This window comes from Meleagris gallopavo, chromosome 2, assembly GCF_905368555.1.
Source record: "Meleagris gallopavo chromosome 2, MGAL_WU_HG_1.1, whole genome shotgun sequence".
NCBI lineage: Eukaryota > Metazoa > Chordata > Aves > Galliformes > Phasianidae > Meleagris > Meleagris gallopavo.
This window is the reverse complement of record NC_139405.1, coordinates 2,233,354-2,256,605: the sequence shown is the minus strand read 5'-3', so window position 1 is coordinate 2,256,605 and position 23,252 is coordinate 2,233,354. Positions and strand designations below refer to the sequence as shown.

At 41.7% G+C, this 23,252-nt stretch overlaps 1 protein-coding gene across 1 annotated transcript in view; it reads right to left on the bottom strand.

Moving 5' to 3' along the window:
- Positions 1-17,206, bottom strand: part of EFEMP1 (EGF-like fibulin extracellular matrix protein 1) — a 51,075-nt gene extending 33,869 nt beyond the window's left edge. The window contains exons 1-5 of the mRNA XM_085218560.1: positions 16,909-17,206; positions 16,562-16,651; positions 16,394-16,481; positions 13,413-13,461; positions 12,980-13,240 (exon numbers count right to left, since the gene is read on the bottom strand). Coding sequence (XP_085074686.1) covers positions 12,980-13,240; positions 13,413-13,461; positions 16,394-16,477 — 394 coding nt within the window. The 5' untranslated portion in view covers positions 16,478-16,481; positions 16,562-16,651; positions 16,909-17,206. The remainder of the gene's footprint in view (positions 1-12,979; positions 13,241-13,412; positions 13,462-16,393; positions 16,482-16,561; positions 16,652-16,908) is intronic.
- Positions 17,207-23,252: the final 6,046 nt, after the last annotated feature.

Below are 23,252 nucleotides of genomic sequence, written 5' to 3'. Positions count from 1 at the left end.
GAAAATCAGTCTCGACGTACATAAAGTACCTGTTTGGTGCAGCTACTCGTTATGAATAAATCCCTGCGTTTATTCAGTTTTGCACAATGAAACAGCATAGATGCTGATCAGTGAAACTACATTTTTTCCTGGCTTGTGAGGAGATGTTGAGTTTTTATTTTTTTTTAAACAGACAAACTGGGAAAGCTAAGCTTGTAGCAACAGTTGGGCCATGGGAGGCTGGGAATGACATTCAGCTTCTGGCTGGCTAGCCTGCTTTCCATGAAAATGTTTGTGCTGCTCAGGGCTGCCCCAGAATTGTGTTACTTTCCCTTATGGAAAGCATTTCCTCACCTTCACCTTTTGTAGGAAAACAAACAGTCTTTTTCACAGATGTAGCGCAGTTTCATAACACTTTCAGTTCTGAAAAGCACAGTAAGAAAAGTAGTCTTGGTGGTATGCAAACCCCAAAAGAAAGGTGTATTTTTTAATTTTATGGAAGAGAATACAGAGTAAAGAAGAAGGAATGCAAGTCAAATATTAAAAAGTACTAAGATTGAAGGTTTTCTCAGGTAAGCTTTTCTGCCGCATCTATACATACGGTGCCTTCCAGAAAAAACTTTCAGTGGTGACTGGCACCCTCTGTGTGCTACAGCCAAATAAATAACACTTCTAAAGAGCCTGATGACTAAAGCTGACAGACCAATAGTAAAACGAAAAATGGAACAAAGGAGGATGCCTCTGCAACTTTAGCATGTCTCTGCTGTTGGTCTCTGTTGGTCTAAGGTGAGTTTAAACGAGGGGGCCTGACCAGTCAGGAAAAACCCTCCTCACCATTAGGGCAGAGAGGGACGCGTTGCCCAGAATGATTGTGCCCCCTCCATCCACAAAGGTTTTCAGGAGCTGAGTGGATAACCTGGGGGTCTGATGAGCCTGGTCTGACCACAGAGCTGACCCTGCTTGGCAGTCTGTTCCCAGCTGAGTTAATCTACATTCCGCTAATGCATCAACCTGAAAGTCAGGGCAGCTGCAAACAGAGAGTGAAGAAACTAAGGAAACCATTTGGTCATCAGTGAGCTGAATTGTGAAATCTTTGCTAAGAATAGTTAACAATGGGACACGAGCATTTAATTTTTCAAATTAAGGACAAATGATAGGCATGGAAAAACCTACATATTATCATTCCAGTTGTTAAGTGCTGTTGTATATCCAACCCATCCCACTTGCCTCCCAATGGGACAGTAACACCGCCTTGAATCTGAATTTCTGTGACAGAGGCAGTTTCTGTAACTTTATGCCATAAAGCTGGAGCATGCTTTAGTAGGTGCATGCAAGAGCCTCTGTGGTGTTCTGCAAGGACAGTCTTGAGCTGATCCAGGCAGATCCCACAGCTTGGAATGCTACAGCCAAATACAAAAAAACATTTGTGTGTCAACTTTATGCCATTTTTTTTTTTTTTTCTCCATATTTTTAGATGCTTCAGATCATTCTTTCTGGCTGAACCCCCTGAGTGGCCATTCAATCTGCGAAAATCCCAATTGGTCCCGTTGGTCTCTTTAATACCGTGCTTTCAGCCTACCAATCATAGCTGTTGGAGGAGTGAGACTCCACCCTGAGGACAAGGCACTGTGAAATGGCTCCTCAGCCCGTTTGGTCACAGATGAGGCATCTGTATGGAGCCCCCGGGGCTCCCACAGCCTCTTACGAGCCAGAAGTTGCTGAGGCCAGTTTTTGGCTAGGTTGGACTTGACAGATACTAACACAAAGAATCCAATGCAAAGAATGCTTTTGTCCCAAATACAACACTGAACACAGCAACAGTGTTGAGTAAAGTATGTGCTCGCCAACATGTGTGAATGCATGCACTGTTTACAGCAGGACAGGGTCTTTCTACAAGCTTAAGATGTCCAGAAAAAGGAGCTCTGACAGACACAGCAATACAAAATGATGTCACTGCATTTCAATACTGTAAGCTTCTCCTTGCAGTAACTCCTACAACAAGTATGTTCTGCCACCAATTCCTAGTATCTTTTTGAAATAGAACTGGAGGTCATAGAGTAGGGAATGGATACTGAAGCTGAAAGATTAATCAAAGCTTTGGTGAACAGTTTAAACAACAGGCAGGAGCCACGACAAAGATGGAAAATTTGATGCTGGAAGATCAGTTCTCAAAGTGGTCAGCATGAGCTGTCCAAGAGAAGAATACAGATACTGCCACTCTAGCTGCCAGCAATTAACCTCATCCTGACATTTATTAATATTTTAAGATTCCCTTGAGCATTTAATTAGGTTTGCTAGAACTTTCAAAAGACTTTTTTCTGAACTCATGACTAGTCTCACTGCATAAGATGTCCAGAGCTTTGTTAAATCCAGTTCTCAAAGTCCTGGCTTCACTTGTATGCTAGAGCAGGGAGCTCAGAAAACTGTCTACTTTTCTGGGATCGACCTTCTATACCACCTTTCAGTTTCATAAATGAAATGCTGAATTGTCATCTTGCAAAGTGGGGAACAGAGCAGTTGCAAGTCTGCTCTCACAACCCCTTTATTTCTGTATGGTTTTGCTATGCTTCTCATCTCTTTTTGCAGCCATTAGAATATTTCCTCGTTCCCTGAATTGTTCTCTCCAGCTATAAGCTGCTCCTGTTTCTCAATACACTCCTTGAAACGGGCTGAGCAATATTACAAACAGCCATGCTCCTTATGAGCCTTTTGCTAGGTAAGAAAATCAAGCAAATGAACTGTTTCTGCATCATAAGCAGCCACTCATAAAGCTCTGGCTTCTCTGCTGGCTGGAGAATCCCCCAGGAAGCTTTCACAAGGGTGGAGAAAGTGGAGACAAGATCAAGACCAGTGCTCTAAAGCTGCGCTTAGGGGAAGAAGCTGAGGGTGTTCGAGGGTGTTGCTGGGTGGATCTCCTTGGCTAGTTTCTGGTTTTGGCTTTATTACATGACTGTGCTTTCAATTTATTTCAAAGGTGCCTGGAGCCTTATAAATCTGCATACATAGTAAGGAAGAGATTCTCTTAACGGTGAATACAGAAATTTGAGTTTAATCAGTGGAAAGAACATTTTGATTTAAAGACAGAACGAAGCAACCTTTTCATGATGATATGTACTAGAAATTGAGATTTTTTTCCTTGTATAGGCATACAGAGCAACAGTTTCTAATAGAGGAATAGTTTATATCTCGGAACTAAAAAATAAAAAGCAGACCCCTCAAAATCATTCACGCACAGTATAACATTAAAATTTACAAGCATATTTTTTAGCTTGTTTAAAAATTGGTCAACAGTGCTTATGATGGAAAAAACAGGTGGTTTTCTCCTATATTCAACTGCTGCAGTATACAAACCCACAGCTTGTCTGAGCTCTCCTGCTTCCACAAACCCCAGGAGGCAGCGCAGCACCCATCACTATGGAAGGCTGACTTAGATATGCCATCTTTACCTGCCTGTCCAATGCTCTCTGCACTGGGCCTGCAATGTTGGCAATATCTTTACTTAGGGTCTTGCAGCTATCCTTGACTTTTCTACTTGAGGAATGTACGAGGAGTGAGCTGGACAGAAATTCCGTCCTGATCCTATGAATTAAGCCAGGTAAGATTAAGGAGGATCTAAGCACAGAATATGCGAGCAGAATGACTTTGGATGAGAATGGTCTTTTTTTCCTTTTTGCTTGGGAATTACATTTGGATTCTGTGCACCTTCCTGATTTGTTTCCCTACACTTCTGTAAGGAATCAAGTAGTAAGGTATCTTCCGCAGTCTACGGGGGCAGATCATTGAGTATTCCAAAGCTTTGTTTATTTTTTACATGACAATGCACTAACTGCAGTGCTGCCTATTGAAATACTGTTTAACTAATTCCAAGTGTGACAACCAATACATGGTTTTATTTGGTTCACACCTATCATGCAAAAGCTGTGCAGATATGCTTCCTGATAAGAAAGAACCTTGGGAACACATTTATCTGCTGAGAAAGTGCTTTAAATACAGGAGAACAGAAAAATAGAAGATCCATTAATACGGGAGCAAAACAAAATGGTTTTGAAACTGATGTAGAACAGCTGTTAGGTATGTAACAAAGACTATCTATTTCTTAAAATGCTGCTATGCTTATCAACTGAGATGAAATTTCTCCAAATACTGAACTGTGTTTGTTGCTTTCTACAAATTCCGTTTAATGCTAGTTCTCTTCTAACGCATCCCAGAAATACAAACTTCTCCAATAAATCTCAGTGAGAAAGAGATTTCCCATCATTCAGATCAGGATAGTTTTATAACCTAGGTCAAGTTATCTGTAACCACACCTACCCTCCTGCTCATTTTGTTATGTTTCATTCATTTTCTTCTGCACAAGTCTGTTATTAAATGTTAGTTTATAGGCAACATCTCTAAAACCATACAGGAAATTGTTACCTGTCCAAAGTCCTTGCACTTTCCAATTCTATGTATTTCTGTTAGAACAAGTAACTGTTACAGTACTGATAATGATTTCTGTTTAAGTTGTTAATGCTAAGAAATGCTCAGTAATTGACTGTCCAAACGGCATGCTATTTTTTTTATCCCACAGATGTCTTTTTCAGCTAACGCCTTTAAATCTTGTGAATTTGAACAGCAAACTTCCACATTTCCTTTGTATAGACACCTTTGTATACAAAACCTTTGTATAGGTTTTATACAGCAGTGTTGCTACTTGACTTACCAAAGCTTTTCTTTTCTACTGGCCAGTACTCTTTTATAAAAAAGCCATCTCTCTGTTATAAAATTCATGGGTGGACAGTCATCAGTTACTTTGAAAACTCGGGTTGAAGATTTTGCTGGTGCGCTGGACAACAAATATTCATTAAGCCTTTCATTCTTGAAACTCTGAAATCACTGTGCTCTCTGTTGCTTTTGGTATCTACTTGAAGCATAAGTTTGAATGCACACGTTATGACCAGTTACCTGTTAACAGAAAGTCCATGCATGCATATGCATATGAAAATCCTGGAACAAGTTCTGCTTGTACTCAAGAAACTACACTGAACATCTGTTCAGACATGGACTGAACACCCTCAAGTGCAATGTCACATCTGCTTATATCATACTGCATCAGGTCACGCATTAGAGTAGAAATTTATTCCAGATTAAATCCAGCTTGGAAGAGAAAGCTGTTTTCTCCTTTTTAGAACTGTTTTAGATGGGCTTAAACAATGCTTAGATACATCCCCTGAAAGGACAGAATTTTTTATTAGGAGTTAATAAAGACGGATTCAGAGCATCCCAAATTAAAGCACAGACAAACAAGCCACAAAAAACAACCATAACCAAAAAAACCTAACAACGCAACAAATCCTTTGTACTGGAGAATGACTGAAGTAAGTGAAATAGCTATGGCTACAGCATTTTTCACTTAGGTGAAGTTACTGATACCTGATATGCACAAACAGGTAAAGGTTTACTCAATTTCTAGTTCTAAAAACACTTAATTAAAAAAATAGGATATATTATGCCAGAAAAGGTTTAATTCATGCCTGTGCTTCAGGAGCCCTTTCTGAGCAATGTAATTTCTAAAAGCATGCCTAACAAATGTTTTCTTAGTACCTTTTTCAGCTTCAAAGCTACAGGCTTCTCCATGTAATTATACAAAACAGAAATTAGTCATTTCTCCGCTATATGTACAACTTCAAACATGATTTAACATGATTAACGTGATTTTCAGTTCAGCAAATAAAACACAAAAATGTGAATGAGCATAAAAGGTATTTTATGATAATTGCATGTATGTTAAACTATTTCGTAACTCTGATTTGCAAATCCCTCTTGTATTTTTAGTAAAGTTAAAATGTAAATGAAAGAAGGTACAAACAGGATTCTTGTGTATTTAGAATGTTTTCTGTTTTTTCCTTTGTAGTGCAAAATGGCAAATAGTTTTTTATCTAAAATTATTATTTTTTAGCTGCTAAGAAGAAGCATAGCAAATTAAAGATGAAAACAGATTACTATCTGTGATATGTCGAGCTTTTTATTCACAAATGTCATTCAGGTTCATTATTTATTCCATATATTCTTGTCATCAACAGGGAGAAGAGATCTTAGTGGCCAATTTGAAATCTTTGGCTCCTGTGGACAGAAGCACCTGAACTTTGGCAGGTATGTGGCAAACTTCCCTTTGATAAGATCCTTCCGGCCAACAGGATGCTTCAAGTATGATAATGATCCAGAAAAAAATAGCTCCAAAAGCCTCACGGAGGGGAAAATGAGGGTAAATATTCTTGAAGTGTATCGAAAGGAGATGGCCAAGCTCACCTTATATAAAATCCGCCAACAAAAAGTAGAAGTGCCTACCCGGTTAACACACAGAACAGAGGAATTGCCATGACAGTTCTGTACAAGAATAGTCTATTATATCACATATATCAGTATGTTCTGATGCAACCTAGTGAGGTGAAATCTAAAATTACGGTGGTTTCAAAAAGACCAGAAGTATCTCACTGATACAGTCCTATGTTCTCATTGTCCTGGATGATAGAGAAAAACGTCAGAAGAGCAGGCCTGAGCAACACACAGTTCAAACAATGACTGAGATTGATTTGTTTGGCTACACTACAGCAGACTATTTTTTATTTTATCCTTAGTAAAGGATATGCAAAGGAGCATAGACATCACTACATGGTATAGTGAGCAATCAAACAGACTGCTTCTGTATCTGTGGGTAGCTTTGTTCCTCCTTTAGGAATATTTTGGCACATGCAGATAGGGAAGTGCAAGTAGCAAGTATCATCCTCAGTTGCCATTATCAAAGAGAAATGACGAAAATCACTTGAAAAGAGAATAAAATAACAAAAATAGCAGTTTTGATCTTCTCCTCTTGAATTAGTTTTCCAGCTTGCTAAATTGTGCAATCTTGCACATTGGAGATGTGCAAGAAACGTCTAGAAATGTCTTGGATCTTTAAAAAGGTAACACTGTCATCTTTTAGGGATGTTCTACGGTTAGAAAGGGTGCAAAAGATGACAGTTATCTTTCCTTACAAACTTTATTGACTTCTAGGATGCTTTCAACCAAGTTTTTACAACAGATGCAGCAAATTCCTTGCAAAGATATCTAAATAATCTGTGCCTTCTAACAAGGTGCCTGACATACTGAGATGCCCAAGTGGAATCAGACATGTTCTTCTCCTTTGCTATCTGATGTTATTCCCGACTGCGTTATGAAAAGATCTCCAGCTTGCAGCCTGACAGTCTGAAGGAAGACAGATGGCTGAAGGCTTGGACTTCCTCTATGCCTTCTGAATACATTTGCTATGTTTTGTCTGTCGAAGCACTAGCCTCCTCAGAGCTGCTAAGCCAACAGGCTTTACAATCAACAAATTAAACCCAAAAGTATGAAAGTATGACAGCATGGCCACTCTACAGCCCCATATTTCTTGTACAAGAAATCATGAGAATTGCTAGCAAGCAAGTAACTTAACTTGAACCTGAAGTCTGGTGATTGCTTGCATAATCCCAATTCAACAAGCTAAGGTAAATACAACTTTCGGAAGCCTGCCTGAATCTAGGACATTTGGCATGATTAGCATATGGTATGAATCTTAATGGCAACAGACTCAGTATATTCCTGCAGGGGTCAGAATAATGGAAAAGCAGTAAGCAACTAAAGGAAGTGAAGCAGCTGCTAGTATTTATGCTTGTGATAGATGTTCACAGTAAAATGGTCAGACAGAACAGAGAATATCTATCCAAGGTCTTGACATGACACTCACAGCTGTGCAAATAGCACAGATGGGAAGATGATTTAGAGTGGCCAAATCTTGAAAATGCCCAAAAGCAGGCCCTCGGGCCCTCAAAACGAGATGTTTCTTGTGACCTCCCCTTTGGCCCCTCGTGACTGTTGAGGAGAAGCTCCAGAAAGGACTCTGCAGCATTTTCACAGCTTAACAGCTTGAACAATCAGTTCGGGATGGGTTGATGAAAGACGATCTCTGCGTGATGTACCCAAATGTACAAGAAATTAATTGGCTTCTATGAACACTCAGTACGAAGAGCTGTGAAAGTGTCAGTTTGTATTATTCTGTGGATTCTCTTAGATCTGTAAAATGCCTATGGCTGTTCCAAGGAATTAGTATTAGCATGTATAACCAGGTTGGTCTCTTAGGGTGCCTACTGCTGGCTGGCAGAGTGTTTTCCACTTGCTGAAGTACTGCAGCAAACATGTACAGCTGAACTTTGCTAGCATAAGCACTTTGATGAACTAATGGCAATTCTTAGAATACTCTTACTTTGGATTGTCTTCCTAAAATAAATAACTAGACTTTATTTTTTCCTACCGCAGCTCTTTTCCTCACCCCATCCTCCAACTAATTATCTGTTTAGAGTAACAATTCTGGAAATGAACACAGGCTCTTTTAAAAGTCATCCCAAAAGTAATTTAAAAGAACTCCTTAAGTGCAAGCAGAACATTTGGGATGCTGCACTGAATCCTGACTGCAGGAACTGTTTTACAGAAGGCTCCCCAGAACATTTCTGGGCCAGCCTAAAACACTGTTAGAGCTATGTTCTTGTTGTGCATTTTAGTTAGGTCTAGCTTACATAATAGTCATGGGCAACAGGGACAAATGAGAAGCTGGTGTAGGCATTCCTGAATCCCAGTACATTCCTTTTTGAAGGTCTCTAGGCTTTTGATTTACTTTGCTCCTGGAGCCTGAATGCTCGTTAGTGGCTGTGAAGTATTATCAACACTCCTGCAGTGCATTTCAGATTTAGTTTCATCCGAACAGGATTGGGATTGCATGTTCCAAGACTGCTCTGCAGGACAGCTTGAAGCACAGTAAGGGGAAGCTCATTAGGATGTGTGTTTCAGAAGTGCACTGTACACCCAAGCCAAAATGCCAAGAAGGAGTGCCCGAATGGAGGCACAGCAAGCCTCTCCAGCCAGGGCTGGTTCTGAAAAGAGCTGGGCTCAACGCACATGTATTTATCCCATTTGTAGTATGTGCTCTTTGCATATTACTTGCATATAGGTCTTAGGGAAAGCAATTTCAGTATGGAAAACAAAATATCATGACCTGTTTCCCCTTGCTGCTCTCTCCCTAAGAGAGGGAATCTAGAGATGCAAAATTTAGATTTATTTAGATTTAGACTTACATAACTTCTCAAGATAAAAGCCTAGACTGGCTATAAGTTACTTTGGAAAGTATCACAAAACTGAACTAACCCCCCTCCCTGAATCCTACTTATAAAGGGGCCCCTAAAATGATTTTGCAGGGGAAAAAATACAGAGCAGAAAAAAGTCAACTTCTTCCCTCCCTCCAAAAGATGGGAGGGATAAAAAGCAAATAACCAAGTCTGGGCAGAATTATCTGGAATAAATGCACCATTTTTTCATATAAAAAGCATTGACCATCATATTACAGCTCCTCTTCCACGTACTTCTCAGTCACAGCAATGCAAAGGTTTACAAGGAGACTGAATATAGGGCTGCAGAAATATAGGAAGCTAAACTAATGAGGGTGGTCTGAAGAGCAAAATAAATAAATAAATAAAATTTTGATTGCTTTATAGCTTGTATTGCCAGCATGATAGGAAGGGAAAACAAACAGCCAAAAGCTTTCCATTCTCAAATTCAGAAGTTACTTGGCATCTTTGCTCCCCCCCTCCTGTTCTCCCCTCTACCCTCTCCATGTAAGTATTATGACATTCTAGGAAAAGCTCATAGCTTCTTGCAGGCTAGATTTGACAAAATTGAATTAATTGGGTGATTTTCTTTTGATTTCAATAAGAGCAGACTCAAATCACAGAGTCTAACAACAATTCAGTTCCGTAGGCAGGCAACAGAGTTCAAGTATTTGTTTAGAAAGAGGCAAAGAAGTACCTGTGTATTAGTGAACTCAGTAATTTATTTAAATATATTTCTTATTCTGTTTTTGGCTTTTCCCAAAGTGAGCAATACTCTCGTACTGGCAGGTGGGAATATATGAGTGGTTTCCTGAAAATGCTGGTTGGTGCCATATGGGAATCAAGCTGGTGACCAATTCAGCAGCACTTCATGTCAAGTAGGTCAACATTATCTTAAATTCTGCATTTGTTTTATGTTGAATCACAACTACTTTGTACGTTTCCTATGTACACATGGAAAATCTTTATCCAAAATAAACTTCCCCTCACTTTCTCATCAGTTTTGAAGATTCCTAGCACTTACTGTTCAGATACAGCATGCAAAGAAATCCCCAAAGTTTTGCTACCTACACTTCTGACAACCAGAGTTAGACAAGAACTTGGCTTGGATCAAGAGAAGTTATAAAAATGACCTTCACATACAACATACAGACATCATAGTTATTTCTGTGGCCTTGTCTTCTTTGACACAATGCACTTTTCTGCCAATCTGCCACCTGTGCTATGTGGCCTGTAATAAATACCAGCGTGCATCAGATACAAAAAGTACTCAACACTGATAAAAACTTTAACTTTCACTTGTTTTCTTCAGGTCAGAGGTTAAGAAGGCATTAAAACTCCTGTAGCTCAGACACACAGCCATGTTAGATTAAGAAGTGCAGAGAATCCCACACCTCCAAAAACGTTTATCCTATCAACAGAAATGGGATGTGGACATACAGCATCTTTCTGTGCCTAAGAATGAAGCTCAGCACGTTACTGAAGCTACTTAGTCAAATATGAATAATATCATTTCTGCATGTGTATTCCAAGCACAAAAACCAACATGTGCTTGGCCTATCGTACTCTCACAATTCAATGTTTAAAAAAGGGAATGGACAACGTATTGTAACAGGAGGCCCCTACTACTCTAGCATGATGTCAGCAATATAGCTCCTTGGAGCATGTTATTGTTTTAAACAGAGGTCTCCACTCTTTCACATTGGTTATAAAATACTTAGTGCTGCTGGACTGGAAGGAAAAATGTCATACATCTGCAAACAATTAGAAGGAGCTGGGCTTCATATTTGATTTACTAAACAATAAAACAAGCTTAAGTGTGACTATATGTATAAGTTACACTCCCTAGGAGCCTCAAGCAGTTATCATAGCAAAGTCTTTTAACCATAATTAAATAAATCCACAGTGGGACCATTGCTGATCAAGATTATTTTTTATAAGATATTTTCAGTAGTGAAGATCATGAAGTTGAATGCATGCTTTAAGTGCTCCTAAAGTCTTTTATCCTTTCTTTCAAGCACACTATCCACTACATTTTCTCCAGCTGGAATTCATTCAGTACAATATATTTCAGCTTTTAAGCAGTAACATTTCCATGCTTTCTGCATTTAGAATGAAATTTTGGCACAGGGAGATTAGTAGCAAAACTCTGACTCAGTAAAGCTCAAGATTTCACCATAGTTTGTATGTCTGTTAGTTAAAAGTTCTGGTACTCTAACAACAACAGTTAGTTGTTATTATAAATTAACCACAGATTTGTAAATTGAATATAAATATTTGGTTTCAACTTCCAGGAAACTAAAGCATGGAGAGAAGATAATAATGTATCATTTCTCAAAACAAAACCCTTGCAGCTTATCAGTGTCTAAGTTAACCCTGTCACACAACCTTTATTCAGAATATACAAAGGCATTGGTACCATTTGCCATTAAGCTTTACTATATTATCACTTACTTGTACACCTAAAGCCATTACAGCAAGAGTGATGTTCATACTTGTAATTTTTCCAGCATTATCTGCAAATATTATAAAAGAGCAGTGCTAAGTGCCCAACTGCAAACTCTTGATGGTAATTGACCAATGAAGGCGAGTTTTCATAGCACAGCAGGATCACCTGTAGGGCTCATGCTGGATCAAACACAGGAGTTCAGTATTCTCTCCTTGGTTCTGCTAGCGCTGTGCTAAGTTAAGTTGGGGGAAAAATAACTTGCCATCTTTGGCATTAATTTTTCCTCAACAGCCCCAAATAAACACTTGGGATTAAAGGAACAGTACAGTACTGACCCTCCTCTGACAGGCTCTTCACTTGATATTCTTGAATTAGATGGACAGAAATCCTCAGTATCAGGCAAAGAAGAAATGCAACTCCAAGGCTTTGCTCACCAAAACAACTTATCCAGACTCCATGATGATTACTGTGCTTCAGAAGCACGGGGAATTTACTTACTGGTGATAAATAACGTTCCATATATATGAATACCAAAGAGAAAGGAACTACCACTGTATAATATAGCATACCCTGATTATAGTCTCTCATGTGCTATTTTATATGATTATATTGTTAAGGACCACAGAAATGGAAAGGATGAACCACGGGGTCACAACTTGCCCTCTGTTTGCATGGGTATCCCACTAACATGCTTAAAAGCCAAGTTTATGAACAAGGAGTAGAATATATTTTTATGAAAGAAAACAAAACAGTGGACAAAACATCTGTTACTTCAGCAAGTATAAGAGTAAACTATTTATATAAAATAATAAATGAAACAGTCTTAGTTTACAGTAGTGCTTGTGAGTCTGGTTCCTGAATGCATACAATTAACATTGCTAATACTCTGAGAATTTTGGCACAGTGTGCAATGTATGTACACCCAGATGAAAACTCTTCATTGCCATAGTTTCAGAGAGTGGCTAGACTGTGACTGGAAATAAATTGGCTGGGTCTGTGTAGGACTACTTCCACAGAGACCAGAAGAGCACAAGATGTTCAGATGTTTGGTTCCTCCTGCTTGAGGAATGTGTGTCATACATATGAGAGTGACATAAAACACTGCATTGTTCAGCATTACAATCTGATCTAAGCAAACGCTCACACTTTTTTTTTTTTGTTCCATTCAGCATCACCTTACTAAAAAAAAAAAACCCAACAGCATAGTTTTGCAGGTCTTTAGAAGATGTCTGCAGTACGTCCTGCTGTGTTACCTGTCACCTCCTTAAGGAGGTGTGTACGTGTCCAATTTAATGGCGTACAAATTCCCAACAAATTCAAAGATTTTCCAGGCTTAGATTTGTTATCACGTACACTCCAGTTATACTGAAAGTAAAACACACGGCAGCTTGCTTACCTTGGCACACATTGTGCTCACTTTGCTCATACCCAGCTGCACACTGGATTTGATGAGTTGGGTTTGGAGGGGCACGGTTAGGATCAGCTGGAGTCCGGCGAATGACGTTGTTTCGACCACTAGTGGATTCAGCTGCTGCTTCTTCTCGCTCATTTACAATAATTTGGGCTGTTCTAGGTAGACAGAGGTATCCTCCATAGTGGTTAACACATTTCATCCCACCTTTACATGCATCTGGGACTATTTCACATTCATCAATATCTGTGGTTAGCAACAACACAAATCATGCTTTTAACAGTCGAATCCTCTGCAACAGCCATTAATACAAACAACACAATGAAGCATGCAAGCACACTCCTTGTCTGAAACAGGAATGTGACAATACTGAAGTAATTCCAGCAGCAAGTTTTTCTTTGGAAGTGATTTACTGTACCTTTGCACCGTTGCCTAACAGGATCCCATTCATAGCCATCTGTGCATTGCTACAGATAAAACAGGAAAGAAAACACTGGTAAAAAAAAACATTGCACTATACAGAATTCTTTATTTTGAAAAAATAAGCATATTTCAATGATCTCCAAGCTTTACGCTGGGAGAAATGCAATGTTTCTATACCTTGGGAAGCTAGAAAAATGGCTATTACAGTATTGCTAGGCAGGAACAAGACAAATATATAGAGATAGAGGCTTTGTGTCAGGAAGGTCCCAAGATACTGTTTGCAGAGTAGGCAAGGCTTTAATGAGAATGGGAAAAGCATCATCTTTTTCTTGTCTTGTTGCTATTTTCTGTTTTAAAGCATCTGCCATTGTCTGAATATCAGAACAGATATTTCAATAGATACAGATAGTTCAATAGATACAACTGACCCAGCTGACCAGGATGGAAAAATCTTCTAATGAAAGAAAAAGTAAGTTTTTCTTCTTCTTTGATCTTGTGCGTTGCCTTCCAAGAGGTGAACATCTTTTATTGCAGGCATGAGTTTGCCAGAGGGACTAATGGACCTCAATACCCCTGTATATCATCTTTTCTCCCATTAGCACACCAGCAATGGGGAAAGATCCCATGACAGCTGGAAATTCATTCACATGCACTTTAACCATGTGACTCCAGGAACTGCAGTCTAAGAAGAACAATTTATATTGTGAGACGTACAATAACCGGTTAGAGTTTATAGCAGCAGGACTACTTATGTAAATAAAACTTGACAGAATTCAAACAAGACTGAACTCAGCAACTATTCATATCAACTCAGGCTGGTAACTTCAGGAAGAATTTTAAATATTCTGCCCTGCAGTTTAAGAAAATATCTTTGTTATCCCTCTGCCCAAAAGCACTACAGTCTAGAATGCAGTAATTTTAATCACCAGTTACATTTCCAGAAATTAATTAGTTAAGTATCACAATGTTGCCAGCTACAGCAGACATTTAAAACATCAATGAATCAACTGCTGCATTATGCAGGTGCATAGGCATTCTGCACTGCTTAGCATATTATTTTAATGGTCTTATAGAAAAAAAGAATTGAGTCAATTAATGTAACTAGCCAGAGTCCAGCCAGCTAAATGTTACTGCAACTCTTCTGCCACAGAGAACTGCATAGGTGACAAATTTGACCTTTTGGTGCTGAGATCCACTGGTTCCATGCACTATCCTCAAGTTATTTTGAGAAACTTGTTACAGACACTGTCTCAGCAACAGGATTGAAAATATGTTCTTCATTCACAGGTGACGCCAGCCATCTGCCAGATGTAGCAGCGAGTCGGAAGAAAAAGCCTCCAATGTTAGGAAGGGGTAAGTGGACAGCAAATTGTGTATTTCACTGCTCTATCTCTAAAGGAATGACTACATGCTGAGTTGACAACACCAAAGTCACTGTAGCTATGAAAACCCAAACCCAAAGGAAAACAGCTAATTCATGCATCTACTGAATCACCCGGTTCCTGTTGATGCACAACAGGAGTGCAGTCTTTTTAATAGTAAGGAGCCAAGTCCATCTATTACTGCAGCTGAAGGGAGTTTTACAATAGAAGTGGATTTGGTCCTAAATGAATACAGTGTACATATGAGAAACAGTAGCATCCAAAGGGTAAAAATTCCAACAGCAAGTTTTCATTGTTAAATAATTTTATATGATTAAAAGCCTAACAATCACTGAAACACCTGAATGCTAAGACCTCTTTGAAAACATAATACCAGAATCCAAGTCACACAGGCATGCTAGAAATCTATTGGTACAAAAAGAACCATTTAGACTTATCACAAAAATGCTGTTTTTTTAAAAATGTGTAACAAATGCTGAAAAAGAAGGGGGTAGGATCCCTGTATTAGTGTGAATTTTCAAAATGTACTTAATTCATGTTTCCACTTAGAGGGACTTAAAAACACCCCAGAAGCCTCTGAAAGTCCTCCCAACCACCTATTGTTTCTACAGCCCAGGGTTACAAGTATTTCATGACTGACTTCCTAACGTTCACTGGAGGCTTCCTGGAGCCCCATCTGCTATGGCAAGGTCCAGCTCTGCAATCTCTACTCGCCTGAGCCATCCCACTGACTTCAGTGGGATTACTTGCATAAAACACAATCTCAGCCTTTGGCTGTGGTTCTGTAACTTTCTGCATGTGTGCAGAATTTTCTGCTTGTGTGGCATTGCGCTGATGTCTGTATACATATTCTGAGGTCCACCCATATGAAGCAAGTTGCAGGGATTACAGCTGTAATCAGATGTAAAAATGTGGGTTTTTCACCAGCCCAAGCCGATGTAATTGCCACTCCTTCTATGACATGTGTTATACAAGCCAAGGAGTGAGCACAGCAGTTTAGAACCAAGAATTTCCAAAAAGGACTTTAAATTGCTGTCACCTGGTCGTAAGGAGAATCTGCTTTCAGTTTTCCTGTAGAAACTGATCAAGGTGGGCAAAACCACTGGTCTAAAGCAGCTCGGCAACTAACATTCATGCAATCACCCCAGGAGCTAAATGCTTCATTAAGAGCAGTGAATTTTTTTTAAGTACTTGCATGTTGTTATAAGCAGCTTGAAACATCCAAAGGAAAACACAGAATGCTTGACCTAGTTATCCATCAAGTTCCACGAACTTCAAACGAGGGTCCCAGGGATCTTTTCTTGAGGAAGGCGGATACAAAAACTAAGCCTCATAGTTTCGCTCAGTTCATCAGGCACAGCACACAGATAAGCTTTTCAGAACAGGGAGCTGGAGCCCGTTTTGCTCGGTTTGCAAACTTCAGCTTTTCAACTACCCTTTCAGCATAGGAACAGCTTATTTTAGGCTAGCATTCAAACTCAAAGAACTCTGCATCGCATGCTACGCGTTGGCAAGAAATTTGGTTTTTCTTAAGGGTCATTTAGAAAAGAATCCCTGCAAAGCAGCAATCGTCTCCCGCTCTATTAAACCTTACCGTGTACGTTATGGTTTCCTCAGTTTCCTGTGAATGTACTGTAATGAGAATGAGAGCAGCCAAGAACATAGCTGTCAACATCATGAACCTGGAAAGAAAGAAAAACAAATAAACCAGCGGTATTTTTAGCGCTAGAAAACACAGCGCCCAGCGCGGCGCGCGTCCTACCTGGGCACCGCGGCCAGCACGCAGCCCCTTCCCGAGCGGCAGCCGAGGGGAAAGCCCTGGCAGCGCGGCCAGCCCCTGCGCCCGATCCAGCTGAAAAACAGTCACAGCAATAACAATAATTAACAATAAACCGCCTGTAAAACAACGCGGCACCTAACGGCACGCCGGGCGAGGAGAACGCAGCTCGCCAGCTCCGCGTCTCGGCTGCTAAAGCGATTTCTCGAGGGAACCGCTGACGGTCGGAGAGGATCTCGGAGCGGCACCGACGGCCACCGCCGCGCCGGGCACCTGCCGAGCCGGGGCCGCCGGGCGCCGAGGCGCACATCCACCCGCCATCCCGCTCCTACCTGCGGCGGGGCCGGGGCGGCTGCTCCCGGCGGCACGCTACCGCGGCGGCTCGGCCCCGTCCGTCCGCTGGCTCCGCTGCGGTGCCGGCACCCGCTCCCCCCCCCCAGGCCTTCAGCTAAATAGAAACGGTCCCGGCTCCTACCGGAGCCTCCGGACGCCCCCTACCGACCCCTCTCGGCGGCCGGAGCCCGGCTGCTGGGCGGGGTGGGGCGGGGCGGCACGGGGTACGGGGCACGGCCCTTCGTCGCTCTCCTCTCCCGCTCCCGCTCCCGCTCTCCGAAGCGCCCGGAGGCAGGGCAGGTGCGGGGCCCCGCCGCCATGTTGCGTGCGGGAGGGACGGGGCGCGGGGCCGCGTTCCGAGGGAACGGGATGACCCCGCCCGCCCCGCCCCGGGAGCCGAAGCCGGCCCGGCCCGGCCCGGCAGCACCGGCTCCGTCTCTCCGGACGTGCTCCTGCCCGGTGTCCGTGCTCGGTGTCTCGGCACAGAGCCGTGGAGGGCACGGTGAGGGGCTTCGGCTGCCGTCCTTCTGGTGCTGCCCGCCCGGCCCCGCGCTGAGGAGAAGTCGGGGCGAGTGGCGAACTGTAGGACCGCAGAACGTGCAGATATGGAAGGGGCCCACCCACCCTTCCCCTCACACAGCTCCGTGCGGTTCCCCGCAGCGGGAGTGAACAGAATCACGGAATCGTTAAGGTTGAAAAAGACCACTGAAATCATCTAGTCCAGCCACCGCTCCATCCCGCTATGCCGTGTCCCTCAGTGCCACATCCACCCTTTTTCTCGAGCACCTCCAGGGATGGTGACTCCAGCACCTCCCCGGTCAGCCTGTGCCAATAATGAAGAAAACAGCAGGGAAAAAACGGCCTGAGGAAGGCAGCGAACGGCACTGTGCGTCCCAGCATCTGCGGTATAGGAGCCCAAACAGCACATAAGTGGGAAACCTAGAGCGACGCTCACTGACAGTGCTACTGATGGAAGCAGCCCTCTGAGGCTGGCCCCTAATTACTTGTTTCTGGCTCCTTCTGCTAATGATGCACTGTATTCCCTCCGGCTTTAGTGAACTCTGTCACATCTCAGCCTTTGCTTCCTTTTAAAACCACGGTTTTCATGCATTCTTTAACGTGCTGTCTTTATGACTGAGTGTTTGCATTTTTTTTTTTTTTGGTCTTCCTGGCAGGGCTTGTTGCCACTCCCTTTTGTCCTCAAAAACCCAAGGATAGGTAGGCTGAAGGAAGACTGTGTGTGGTCAAAATGTCACTGCACTCCAGCTAATTCTGGCTGCTGGAACTGTCCCTGGGGGCACTAGACAGCTGGACATGATTTAGAGCAGGCTGAGATTGATATTAGAGGCTAGCCTGAAAATAAGGAAAACAAAATTGCACTTTAATCTCTTCTACTCCCAGATCTGACCCCCTTTTCCTGTTTCAAATGTACAGAAAATCAAGCACACAGTGAGTTTAAGCAACTTATATTTGTCAGCTCAGGGGACCATCAGTGTCAATTTAAGATGATTTCTTTTCCTCAGTATGTCATATCAAGTAACACTGGAGTTGTCTGAACTAAGAGCTGGAATGGTGGAGATGTTATTTTCATGTTGGACTTGCAGGAATTTTAGAACATAAATTATTTTGATAACATGGCAGACTGCCTTTCTGCCACACTTCCTGCAAATGTCAGGCTTTTTTTCCACGTTTCAACTCGTAAATGACATAGTGCTAGTGAAGGGTAAATTGTGAAGAATTATGCGCCTGACTTTATTGCTGATTAAATATGACAAATGTTGAACTTTTATTTGATGTAAGATTTTACAAGTTGATCTTCAAGGGAGGTAATGTGAGCACATTGCGTATGATGTCGGGTGTTACTTTAGTGCAAACTCAATTTGTTAGCAAACTGCTTTCATGTTTTAACAGAAAGCTGACAGTTAGAGGTAAACCTGTATTTTCTTGTGTATGGGAAATCTTGTACGATTTCTGTTGTGCTGAGGCCTTTGGCTAACTTAGACCAACTCACAATTTCACATATAGATCTCTAGCAATGCTCTCTGAGGATATTGAAATACGATGTTGTTGCCATTTTTTAATTCTAACTTTTACTGAAAGCCAAGCATGCGGTTTGCATGCAGTTTATCAGGCATTCCATTTTGCTTCTGCAATTTACAAAGATGTGATCACGTATTTTGTATGCTTCTGTAAAGTCCAGTGGAAGTGTGGATGCTGGGTGTGATATTCTCATCACAGTCCTCTGACATGAAAAGAAAATGTGAGAGTGAGAGGGCAAGCGGGTGAGAAAGGAGCCTCCGCAGAAAGCTGTCCATCTCTTTCATAGCTCCAGTTGTACAGCCGCACCAAATCAGGAGACTGAAGGGGTTCTGTAGTGTGAGCAGTTTTTTTGGTATAGCTGAGAATACCAAGTGAAACGAGGGTGTGATCGTGGGGGAGAAGGATGATTTCCTTTTACTTTCCAAGTCTGGTTAACCATCTCTTGTGTTGTACAGAATCAGTATTTCTCATGCCTGTGCTACTTAACGGCTACTTCATGTTGTAAGGGTTTCAAGTGTCATAAATCCAGGCCTTAATTTGCACCACAATTGCTGAGAAGATTTATTTTGCTAGGCAATTTTATCTGGAATTTGGACAGTCTTCCCACCTTTTGCTTGCATGGGTATTTCTAACTCATTCAATCATGTTCTTTTGCACAGCAGTTCTTTTCCACTGCTGTGCCTTCCAGTGATTTTCCTTCTCTTGTTCTTTTCTTCTTCACTCATGCCAGGTAAGAGAAGCAGCACTGGGAAACAAGTATCACTGTAGATGTGTGGCTTTTGTAATACCAAAGCTTCCTTTTTCTGGAGAACCAGAACTGCAGCAGACAGGAGCTTAAATCTGACAGTGTACGAGGTTTCAACCAGTCCGGGTGATGTAAGGGCTGTCTAGAAGCTTTCCACAGAACTATAATCCATCTGAGGAAAAAACAGCCTTCTTGATATTCAAAATATTAGCTGGAATGTATAGTTTCCTTTTGATTAAACTATGTCAGTGCAGTTCCTTGCTCTGGCTAAGAGGCAAAATAGAAGAGCCAGAATTCAGATCCAATATTACCCAGAATATATTGGAGTCAGTTTCATATCTCACTTTGTCTTCCTAACAAGCTTTGTGCAAGTCATTTAATATATTTCTTGGTAGACTCTTGGTCTATAAAATGGAGAAAATATTTGATGCTTGCGCAGAGAACTGGGGAGAGTGCATTCACTTATTTAGCAAGGATTTTCAAAGACATTTAATTGATTTAGATACCCAGATGCCTTTCAGAGTCAGTGGAATCTGGATACTCATGCAGCCATGAAGGGCCTGCTGTGGCTCCTTGCCACTGCCTAGAGTGACAGCAGAATCAGGCAGAACATCCTCTGCTGCAACATTTGCATTTCAGAGAGAAAAATGAGTAAAAACTCAGTTTCCCCCTGTGTGGGAAATCCGCTTTGCCCTTCCTCTCAGTGGCAGGTGGCTCTTCTTTATCCTGTGCTGCTTTCTGTTTTTGAGAAAAGTAAAAGGGAGTTGGTTGGAATCAAATATTTATGTATGACTGGCATAGCTTTCTAACTGGCAGGTCAGCTTCAGAAGACTGGGCGTATATATTGAGCATGGTTTAGTGGCATGGTGGAGATGGGCTGACAGTGGGACTAGGTAATCTTAGAAGTGTTTTCCAACCGTAATGGTTCTATGATTCTTTGATTTAAGCTGTTAGTATGCCTTATATTTTATGTCGCAGTATTCCTGTATAGCATTTATCACAGATTTGCAGAAGGTGTTTTGAGTACTTCCAAGCTTTTTGTCCTCAATTAAAACGACATCGAGTGTTAATGATTTTCAGACAGTGCTAAACACCTTCATGCAGACATCTGTATAATGAATCCAGTTGGAAAACCTTAACCTAGTACTTTCTGCAAAGCCTCATGTGCCAAGAATGGAGTCACAGTGTTGTCTTTCAGCACAACAACGAGCCGTCTCAGAAATGCTGCAGTGGAGCAGGGCCTTAGAAGAACAGATTTGCAAAGCAGAACTCTTGCTAGTGACTGTTCTGCTTTTCTTGGAATCCATAAACATCAAGATCAGCAGACCTTTTAAGCAGCAATTTGGTTTCATAAGTTTCTTCTGAACTTTCTGAGTTTTTTTTCTTTTCCTCTCTTTTGGGAAAAAGTTATTAATGCCAGAAAAGCAGCAACATTTCTTACTAGAACTGTGTGGGGGTGAACTTGGCAAACAGCCTGCCTAGTTAACCTGTTTATTATTCTACAGAGACCCAGTTTTTCTGGTTAATATCTGCATTATTATGCTATGGGATGTATGTCAGAGCACTTTAATTCCCTAGAATGTTAAATTGACTCAGTGTTAGTCTGTGATGTTCTGAATGCTGGAGCACCTCTCCTAAGAAGACAGGCTGAAGGAGCTGGGCTTGTTCAGCTTGGAGAAGAGGAGGCTCTGGGGAGACCTCATTGCAGCCTTCCAGTAGTTAAAGGGAGATTATAACCAGGAGGGAAAGGAACTTTTTACATGGGTAGATAGTGATAGGACAAGGGGGGAATGGTTTTAAATTAAAGGAGGGAAGATTTGCATTAGATGTGAGGGGGAAATTTTCTACTGAGAAGGTGGTGAGGTGCTGGCACAGGCTGCCCAGAGAGGTTGTGGATGCCCCATCCCTGGAGGTGTTCAAGGTCAGGTTGGATGGGGCCCTGGGCAGCCTGATCTAGTGCTTCATCTAGTGGCTGGCAACCCTGCCTGCAGCAGGGGGGTTTGAACCTGATGATCCTTGAGGTCCCTTTCAACCCCAGCCATTCTATGATTCTACGGAAAGCAGAAGAGAAATGACAGTGGGGATTTTCCTTTTAGTGAGGTTATAAAGGGTTATCCTCTCACCCTTCTTTGCAGACATATGTGATTGAAAGGCATTGTATTTCTGGAAGAGGCCTCAAGCTGATACAACTGAAAGCTGGCACAGAAGAGTCTGTATCCCTGCCTTCTCCTAAAATATGCTCAACAGCAGTTGAACCACTTTGGGTAAGAAGTCAGTTCTTGGAGGGAGATGGAGGGAGTATTGCTGCTCCAAGTCACCGAGATAACCCTTTCAAGTGGCTTTGGAACAACACAAAGCATTCCCTTGGGTAGTAAACTAACACATAACTTGCAATATATGCTCATTTTAAGTTATATGTAACTTGGGGATTCTTTTTATTAATCAGTTCAAGTTCTCTTTCCCCGGAAGCCCAAAGCTCCAAGAAATTAGTTCCTGCTTATTCACGATTTACTGTGCTTTAGGGGCTATTAAAATTTGGAAGACTGCTAACACCAAAAGTGATAAAGGCCCAAATATAGTGATCAATACAAAGAAAAACAAATACTCCTCTCTGTCCCCATCCAGAGCAGCCTAGTTTAGTTCAGTTAACTCACTTATATCACTTAAGAAACCTCGGAGCTCTGTTTTGCCAACAATGGGCTCAGTGTGTACGGGGCTGTGGGCCTCTTTGGCACCGCAGCTGCAGGTCGTAAATACAGTTCTGGAGATTAAAATATTAAAGTGCCCCTCCTTGGAGGCTGCAGAACAACGCCTGAGGTATTGCCCCCTGCCTCTGAGGCAGCCTATTTGCTCACAGGGCTGTCCACTGGCTGTATGGAGCACACTCAGAAAGGTTCCCACATGTGGATTAGCTGTTCTCAGAAGTGGTAGTTTTGCTTCTCCTTTGCTAGCTAGGGAGTGTTTTGTGACTGCATTTCCATGTGCTGCAGAAGGCTCCTTAAAGTTGGTTTGCTGAACATGAAGTTATTGTGTGTAAGATAAAGTATAGGTACATGCTTGAAGAGAGGTTCTGGTGACATTGTGTGGAGCAAGTTACAGTTGGAGCACCAACCTATCATCATGTCTTTTCATCCGAGACAGTAACAAAAGGAGGCATTTGGAAAAAATCACTTGCATCCCTGCAGAGGGACAGGGGGAGGAATGCATTTACCTGGGTCCTACTCAGTGTCTTGCTAGTGCTTACTTCCAGACTCCTTATTTATTAGCTTTTGTCCCATTTTATGTAGAGAAGTTTTGCTTTCTGGCTCCCTTACACTTGAAAGAAATGTACCTCTCACTGTGGTGTTTGACAGCACTTTAAACAGTGAGCTGTGGCTGCAGAAATTTTCACTTCTAGAAGCAATGATCAGAATGTGTCAGAATGTCTGGCCCCAGTCGTTTATGCTCACGTTCATCAATCATTTTTCAAGCATGTACCTTTAAGAGAGAACAGACTTTTGCCAAATAAATTCAGCTTCTTCAAAAAACAAAACACTGGAGCAAGTAAAGCATAATTGA